The sequence below is a fragment of the Elephas maximus genome, chromosome 5, assembly GCF_024166365.1.
Source record: "Elephas maximus indicus isolate mEleMax1 chromosome 5, mEleMax1 primary haplotype, whole genome shotgun sequence".
Lineage (NCBI taxonomy): Eukaryota > Metazoa > Chordata > Mammalia > Proboscidea > Elephantidae > Elephas > Elephas maximus.
The window spans coordinates 75,614,405-75,624,087 of NC_064823.1; the positions used below are offsets into that span (position 1 = coordinate 75,614,405).

Genomic DNA, 9,683 nt, shown 5'->3' on the forward strand with positions numbered 1-9,683 from the left:
CTCTCGGAGGGCAGACCTACGTCCAATAAATCTTCATATTCCCAGTACCTCACACAATCTGGAGCACTTATATCCTGGAAAATATCTATTAAATTTGATGAGGGAACAACTGTGTAAACTTACCGGGTTCAAAAGTGTTTCCTACTTAACACCAAAGTGAAAAAAGTTTAAGGAGGTTCAAGTTTCCAAAGTCAGCAAAAGCCCTTCTTGGGTATAAGCACTGTTGGAGTTTTCTTCCAGTTCATAAGAAGAAAAAAAGCATTATTGGAAGAGGTGTATACAAAAGAGAATCGTATCACCATTCAATACATAAATGGCAAAATGCCTAGGGGTAAATTCTTTCATGGGGAGTTTTTTTTTTTTTTTTAGAGACTCCTTTGCCTGGCTAAGAGCCTTTCTACTATCTCTTCTTATGCTAGTCCCTTGAACATTTAATTCAATTAAACTAAAACATTTACTGAGTGTCTACTATGTGACAATTCTATCCCAGGTCCTCAGAAAACAAGGATGAATGAGATATGCTCCCTGCCCCCCACCCCCCAAAACTTACTTTGTAGGCCATCCTCCTTCTAACAAATCTATTAAGCCCCAGAATCTGCAGCTATGAGAGATGGGTAACGAGTCTTGATTAATTTACTTTGAAGCTTTCTCCAGAGGAAAATGTGTCATAAAGACAGTAATATACCTTCCAAAGTAAAGAAGCTTACCATTATATAAGTTAATACACCATTTGTCCATGGAAAGACCCACTAAAAGGATCAAACGAGACCAGAAACAGCACTGTCAATCAATTCTACATTTCAGACGCTAGTATGACAGAAAATACTCAAAACTCTAGTCACATGAACTTAGAGCAGTGTTTCTCAAAGTTGAGTATGCTTCCGAATCGCCTGAAGGGTTTGCTAAAGCACAGATTTGTGGGTCCCATACCCACATTTTGACTCAGAAGAACTAGGGTGGGCTGGAGGATTTTGAGTTCTAAGAAATTCCCAGGAGATACTGATGCTGCTAACCCAGGGACCATACACTGAGAACGAATGACTTTGAGAAATCACAAATATATCTTTTGTACTACAAACCAATGCATATTTTCAACATTTTAGATTAGTTTAGGGCTTTGTGAGAAGCCATAGGGAAACAATCTCTCAAAATATTAAGAACATTAAGAATATCTCATTTTTTCACAGAGCTTCTAAATTTTTAATGGATTTTCTCCTTTGACATTCTGAGACAGGCAGAGTAGATATGATTAAATCTGCCTGATAGATGAAGGAAATGAGAATAGCAATATTAGTTGACTTTATTAATTAGCATTCCAGTCAAGATCAGAATTTAGATCTCGTAGCAGGGCCCTGGAGACTTGGTGGAACAGTAGTTAAGGGCCCAGCTACTAACCAAAAGATTGGCAGTTTGAATCCACTAGCTGCTCCTTGGAAACCCTATGGGGCAGTTCTACTGTTTTATAGGGTCACTATGAGTCAGAATCGACTTGATGGCAATGGGTTTGGATTTGGTTTGATTAACAGGATCCTAGGTGGTGCAAACTGTTTGCACTTTACTGCCAACCTAGAGGTTGGTGGTTCAAACCCACCTTGCAGTACTGCAGAATAAAAGGCCTGGCAATCTGTTTCTATTAAGATTAGAGCCAAGAAAACCCCCTATGGAGCAGTTCTACTCGGTAACACACAGGGTCACCACGAGTCAGAACCCACTAGACGACAACTAACAACTCTTAACTTAGGAAATAGAAAAATAAAACCTCTCGCAATCTTTTCTCTACTAGAAAGCCATCCACCTTAACCCACACCTAAATACAGTAATTACGCTCAATTTAAACAATCATTAGGTTAATTCTTCGTAATTAAATTAAAAGATTATTTGAAGGAAAGGCAAATAAAAGCATTTTGAGCTTCAGGTGCTTCAACTCTAAAATGAGAGCACAAGACAAAGAACCTTGCTTTACTAAAATTATTGGATATAATTATTTTATAAAAGGAATATTTAACAGAGCCTCATTAGTAAAGTAAGAAGAATTAACTAAAGCTGGTAATACACTAGGATTGGTTTGCCCAAACGCTTTTACTGAAAGCATGCCCAAATGCAACGAAGTCGTTGCATTTACTGTCGCTCTACTGACCTGAGAAGATGAATCTTCAAGGAAGGTAGATCACTGAAGGAGTTAAGAAAGACGTGATGGTCATTTGAGTGTATAGCCTACACTACAATGTTTTAGATAAATAAAAAGACGTCTATGCCTCTAAAAATATCATCCCTGAAATTGTGTGTTACCAGGAGTACTACTTTATGTACTAATATGCTAGGACACAACCATTATTAACCTGCAGATAAAACCATTGCCGTTGAGTCGATTCCAACTCACGGTGACCTTATAGGACAGAGGAGAACTGCCCCCACAGGGTTTCCAAGGCGGTAAATCTTTACAGAAGCAGACCACCACATATTTCTCCCACAGAGTGGCTGGTGGGTTCAAACTCCAGACCTTTTGATTAGCAGCTGGGCACTTAACCACTGTGACACCAGGGCTCCTCAACATGTAAACAGACTGGCATTTTATGGACTCTTAAATATACCCATGGGTGTAAAGTAAAGATGCAATAATGAGGGTTCTTTGGTTAAATTGTCATCATTTACGACAGGTCAAAGTAGATATAAGGAACCTTGGTGGTACAATGGTTAAGCACTCAGCTGTCAACTGAAAGGCTCGTGGTTCGCACCTACCAGTGGCTCTTCGGGAGAAAAGACCTGATGATCTACTCCCATAGAGATTTATGGCCTAAGAGACCCTATGGAGCAGTTCTGCTCTGTCACATAGGGTCAGTACGAATCAAAATCAACTCCATGGCACACAACAACAACAGCAACAAATACTTGTGTCATTTGATTAATACTACGCCAATATTTGCACTGTAAAATTCTATTTTCATGGGTTTATAACACAATAATAAAAATTCACTCTGCATTGAAACTGGCACAGGGAAGTTCAAGCTGAGACATCTGTGATGCCAAACTTCTTTCCACTACTACCACTAAAAGTTAATAAGATACTATCTGATGCTGCAGCATAAAAATCCTGAATAACCAACAGAAAATGAGCAAAACAGGTCCCATTTTTATTATACCTAGCAAATACAACAAATAATGGGGATTATATAAGAGATTTGATAGATGTCTTCAGTAAATGTGTCTTTTATCAAGGTATTAATGTGACCAAACATTAACAAAACAATGTGTATGATCTCTACTAAACTTCTCCCAAATAAAACAGCTTTTTTTTTTTCATCAAAAGCGTAACTGTCATGAAATAATAAAGATTAATCCTATAGGAAGGAGCCTTGGTGACACCACGGGTAAGCACTTGGCTACTAACCAAAAGATCAGTGGGTGGAGCCCACCAGCCACTCCGTGGAAGACCTGATGATCTACTCCTGTAAGGATTACAGTCTGAGAAGTCCTATGGGGTAGTGCTAGTCTGTCATTTAGGGTCTCAGTGAGTCAGAATTCATTTGATGACACTCAACAACACAGTAATTCTGCAGAAGGTGACAATGAAGGAGAATTCATAATGACACACGCACCAAAATGAAATTTAGTAACAGAGAGACTTCTAAAATTATATTCAGGGAAGTTTAAAACATGAAAGCAGGAAGGTGGTACAATGCCACTAGGAGTCAATCCCCACAAGTAACAATATAAATAAACATCCTTAAAAAAATTGATAAGTATAAATGGGAAATAAGAAATGAGACAGTATTCAACCATGTATTTAATATTAAGATTCACCATCACATTATTCCCATAACTTTTTCAAATCAGCTAATCAGTAATTAGATTTCATAGTCTTTTATACAATCTTCCTCTATAGTCTTCTCGAAGTGGTAGAACATGGCTCCCTTCCAATGTTCTAAGACACAAAAGTCTCAAGTTTTGAAAAAGACGCAGATATTCACTCTGAATTAGCACGTCTTTCTTGCTAAATTAGCAAGGCTCTAAACCAGTGTTTCTCTAAGCAGACATCTCAGAAACGCAATACTCTAAAATACTCTTTAAGGGAGAAAAGTCTCCCGTCTTAAGAGGGCTCACGAGCATTTAAAGACCCTAAAAGGTCCCCATAACAAAGAAAACTAATCATTTGTTACAGCCCAGTATTTCCAAACTTATATGACCACAGAACACAATTTAGGTAACACCTGTTAATATCTTATAAAACCTCTTTTTGTGAAGTTTTCTCATAGAAAGTTAGGTCGATCTATTAGATTTAATATGTTTTGACATGAGCTCAGTATGTTTGAAAAATTGTCTGAAATATAAATTATGATGTCAATTTCTTCTTCCATAAGAGACAGGAGGTTGGCTTGCTTTCTTAAAGGCCTCGTAAACAAAAAAACTACAATTCTAAAATACTTAAGAGCAGATTTAATACTCATGTCCCTATTTAATTTCTAGGAAAATCTGAACTTAGTCAATCAAGTGCTTATTAAACTCCAGTGCCTAGATAAAATACATGCAAGCCTCTTAATTGTTCTTAATTATATTATATGTATACATATTCCCTGAGCGAGTTATCTGCGTTAGGGGATTTTCTTCATTGACCCCCATGGTTTCTTGGTCTCTTTGAGTGGGTCTAACTATACTATGAAGCTAAATTTAAATTATTTTTTATATAATTTATTCTCTTTTTCCTTTCCATTAGCATGATAATAAGAAATCCATGGTATTATGGATTTTTAAAAGTTAAGATTATAAAGCTGTCTTGCCTATTACAGTAAAAACTTCATTAAGGGCCATCGCGTATTCAAAGTAGTCTATAATTCAAAGCAGCTGCTCATACCGCACCCTCTCTCCAGATGTACTATTGTCCTTTCAACAAAAACATCAGATCATCCGAGTACTCTTTCATTTCAAACCTAGTTTCTAGGTCCCAGGCATTCAAGGTAACTATGTTTTCATAAAGTTATCATATCCCTTACCATCGAAGCCCACGGGCCCATGGTTCCTAATGGCTTGACCATTCAGCCCTTAATTACATATTATCTTTTCCAAAGCGTTATATTTTAGCCACGCACTTCATAAACATGTCAAAATCATAATTATCATTTTTTTTTTAGTCATGATAGGAAAGAACCTCCCTTTCTGTGTTAAAACCATGTATTCACTTATGGGTTTGGATTACTTCAATTTTCTTTTACCTGTGAACTCTATGTGACATTTTTTAAAAGGCAATGCATAGCCACTAAAATGTAGTCTTTTTGTAGTTGTATGTCATAAATTAAAACACTGAAAGTTTCCTTATAAGAACACATAGGTTTTAATTCCTCTTCCTAAAGAGTTTCGTTTTATGATTAAGAAAATTAAGATTAAGTGACCGATGATGGAAATGTAATGAACATAAATCACCTACTTTAAATAGGTTCAAGAGAGGAAACAACATAGGCAAACTATTCTTCTATTAAATAGTAGCCAAGGACAACTTCTTAAACCAAGAGGAAAGTAAATGCTGATTTCATAGCCCTCTCATTTTCCTCCAAGATGGTGTATTTTTATAAAGCTGAAATACTCTGTCATCAATATTTTTGTAAATTATCTTTTACAAAGAGAAAGATAAAACCTATCTTCACGTGAGCCCGTGCACATCACAAAAAAACTTAGAAGCGCTCCAAACTTACGGTTTTGGCACACCAACTGAGTAGCGCTGAGGGAGGAGAAGAGGGGTTAGCAAAAGTGTATTTAGGATGAATGCCACCCACCATCAAGTAATGGTTTAAGTAGAAAGTAATCAGGGGGAGACCACAGCAGCTAAATTTCAGCCAAAGATATTCTAGGTTTAGAACAATAAATAATTTTAATCAGGTACGTTCCAAGGAGCAAACAGGGCTGTAAGGCTATAGCTCAGCCCGGATAAGCACTCGGAAAGTCTGCCAGACCAGCAGCCACTCCGCACCTAAAGCACAGCGTTTGACCTGCCATTAAAAGCTGTAACATCTTTAGTACAAAGAAACCCATACGTTGTGAAACCTAAACACTTTGAGCTAGAAAACATATCTAATTTATTAACGAAGACAGCATCTTTCACCTACATCAGAACGTACGTCGTAAGGTGAAGGGAGTTACGGAAATGTTTATATGGATGAAGCTAGAGAGACACACACGAGAGCATCAGGACTTTCCTGGAGCCCTGCCTTATTAGAGCCAGAACTGCCTCATAATAAGGTCTTTTTAGTATGTTAGTAACGAAACACTCTTGGAAGGGGTCCAACATGAACCACCTCTCCAGGAGTCTCCCATGTGGTAACGTGACACTTAAGCTTCCACAAAAACCAGTGTCTACATTTGATGAATAAGTTAGCAAAAAAAAAAAAAAAAGTTATTAAGGCTTTGAAAAATACAGAGAATAAAACAAAAGGACTTTGAGACATGTCTTACTATTTGTCTCCCTGTTTGCCAATTAGGATAGTTTTTTCTAGGATGCTAAAAAGGATTACTTTTCTTATCAGGTCACACAGCCCTGTATGTGCTTCAAGCTGAAATTCATCACTTCAAGGGGGCTTCTCGCCTCCATATCAGAGTTTATCATTTGATGGCATAAAACTACAGTGAGGCTGAAAATAGACACTGAAATTATAAAGCAGTGAATGAGTCGAAGCCAATAGGATATGGAGCCTAAATTATTTGAATCCTTAGCAATCTCCCACACATTGTTCACTCAGCCCAAAACAACAAAAACCTGTATAATGTTGAATGAAACAAACTCAAATTCCATCTCCAAATCATATAATTCATACTAAAAATAAAACATGTTGATACAAAAAAAAATACATATATATAGTTGGTTTCTTAGGTGCTCTAGTTACTCCCTAGGAATATTCCCAAGAAAGTGATTATCAAGATAGGAGTGATCTGAGTATCTTCACTCTTGCCACCTGCCTTGCCCACCCAACTTCCTTCCAATCCCTGCTTCCATATTGCTCCTTCATTGAGCCTAGCCCTCAAAATTGCATGAAAGTAAACAGAGCATTCGCTGGTGTGGTCAGCTGTCAGTACAGTCTCATCAAGTGGCTGTCATGCTGTGGATAACCCAAAGCAGGTTTCTGTTTCCTTAGCAGAGGCCAGGTCCTCACAGAGCATGATCATGGTTTTAAGAAGAAAACGAAATCTGGTTCAGCTCAGACTCTAGCTTCAGGCTTCTGCGTTAGAAACCATAATTCACATTTATTGTAAATGTCATCATGCCTATGAGCTCTAGAGTGTATTTACAGTGTCAGCGGAGGGTTTTCCTTGATGGATGCTTTAGTTTTCCCTTTTCTTTTTTTCATAAGTCCTATATATCAAAGCTTTGGGAAATTTCTTTTTACTGATTCTGACAGAATTGATAGAGCAGCAAGGGCTGGCCTCCTTACTTGACAGGTCTTGGCTATTTTCACTGAAGACAGGCTTCGCAGTTACATTTCCCTTTATCATGAATGAAGTGAACTAAAAAGCTGCGGTCCATCCTCAAAGCATATAAACAGGGTTAGTGTCCAGGAAACTTTCCCTCAAGCTGTTAGCACAACGGAGGGAGGCTGTTTGCATAAGTTATAAGCTTCAGCACAGGGGCTAGCAGAAACCTTGTTAAACCATGAATTTCAGTCTGCAGTAATCTGTGTTGAATAATGGGATGAGCAGATTTTCATCAGCTGATTTCAAGAGATGTTTACATGTACCAGCATCACCCCCTATTCCAACTCCTCCCAGGGTGGATGGGACAACCCCTCTTTGCCTAGATGGATTTTAAATAATAACACCCAAGCACCTGGTTTTGTTTGTGTGTTTGTCACCAAGGAGCTATCAAGTAGCACTTGTTAAACACAGAAGACAAGGGTTAAGAGGGGCGACAAAATCAGAAAAAGAGATCATCTAAAAGCGAGGGCAAATGTGACTTATCTCTCTGGGGGCCGAGGGATTGGCATAAAATGGCATCTACCACTTGATAAACATGGCTAAAGCCCAGGCCACGGGAATATCCCCTGACCCATGTAGGAATCACCGGCGTAAGTTATTCTAGGACTGCTAGAGACGCCCAGGGCAGGAGAGCTCCTCTGGGCATGGGGTGTCGCCCCTTCCCTTTCTCCAAGCAGATACTCCAGCCAACTCCCTCCACTGTTCCGCGCCCTTCTTCTCTCCACTTCTCACTTCGGACTCTAAAACCGGGCTTACTATGGACGCAGCTGGAGAAATGCGGGGCGTGACTGCACCGAGGGGCCCGGGAGGATCGCCGCGGAGGTTGGGGAAAGGTGCCTGGGGGCACCAACGGGCAGAGGGCAGACATGGATGCTGTGGGGGGTCCGGTAGAAAGCTGGGACCAGATTGCTGGAAAGGGGCGCCTCAGGGCACTCACCTGCTGCTCCACCTCGATAGCTGCGAACTGTGTTGCCTTCGTGCAGGGGCCGGGGGCGCGGGGATCGGGAGCCCAGCTCGCGGAAGCCTGGCGTCCGCGCCGCCTCGGTCCTGCCGCCGCCGCTGTACCTGTCATAGAGCCGCAGCATGTGCTCCGACACCTTGTCGCGCGGCTGCAGCTCAGGGCCGGGGCCACCACCTGCCGTGCGGTCGCCTGGCACAGCCTTGCGGAGCTCGGGGAAATGCTGCTTTAGTTTCTCTCCCTGGGCTAGGCTCACACAGAAGCAGCCCAGCCACAGACAGAACAGGCTGCGCGCACCAGCCATGGCGAGGTCCCGGCGCGGCGCGTCCGCTCCCTGCGTCGCGGGGGGGATACTCTGGAAGAGCGAGGGGCCCGCGGGAGACCCAAGGGTTAAACCCTAAACTAGGGCGAGAGCGTCCGGAGCCCTGGGAGACAGCCTGAGCAGAACAGCGACAAGCCCCACTTTTTGAGCTGGCCAAGCGCAGAGCGGCAGGTGGGTTCTTCTCTCGCAGAGGGAGCGGACCTCACTGGCGCGGGACGCTGCAAGCGCCGTCTCCACTTGGACGCTGAGAGAGAGCAGCGAGTCGCGGCGCGTGTGTCCCGGGTGTTTTCAGGATCTGTCTCTACCCTCCCTCCCCGTTTTATTTTCGGGAATACCCAGCCGGAGCGGCCGCGCTGGGGAGGAGAACTAGCACTGCGTCGGGCGGAGTGCCGGAGCGGGGGTGCGCGCAGCGGTCCGGAACGCTCGCTCGCCTTTTCCAGGGATTGGAGGAGCCGCGGAACGGCCAGTCCGAGTTTTGAGTGTATGCGTGTGTGCGCGCGCGTGCGTGCGAGGAGAGAGAGAGGGAGAGAGAGAGAGACTAAGACTTCCTTCTAGTTCTCTGACTGCTCTGTGCAGTCCGCAGCCAGTCTCCCCTCGCCCTGGCTTTCACAGGCAGCTCGGACCCGGCTATAGCTGCAGAAAAGCCAGGGGGGAAGTGACCAACGAACCAGCAGGGGGAGAGAGAGAAGAGGAAGCAGAGGAGGGGGTGGTTGGGGAACGGAGAGGGAAAGAAGATCAAGGAAGAAAGAAAGGATTGGAGGAATTTTTTTTTTTTTAATCCTTTCAAAAACTGGCTATGTTGAACAAGTGAACAGAGGAAAATAAGAGCTTCTTTCTCCTCTCCTTGCCCACCCACTCCCCAATTCCAAACAAAATCACAATGTGAACACCCTCCTTACGGCCTTCCTTGGGGTTTCTGACCAAAGCCGCCAACCCCTGCACCTGTGC

The 9,683-nt window shown here is 42.1% G+C and overlaps 1 protein-coding gene across 1 annotated transcript in view; it reads right to left on the reverse strand.

The window, feature by feature from the left end:
- BMP3 (bone morphogenetic protein 3) overlaps positions 1–9,361 on the reverse strand; it is a 46,081-nt gene extending 36,720 nt beyond the window's left edge. The window contains exon 1 of the mRNA XM_049885914.1: positions 8,393–9,361. Coding sequence (XP_049741871.1) covers positions 8,393–8,717 — 325 coding nt within the window. The 5' untranslated portion in view covers positions 8,718–9,361. The remainder of the gene's footprint in view (positions 1–8,392) is intronic.
- Between the last annotated feature and the right edge of the window lie 322 nt (positions 9,362–9,683).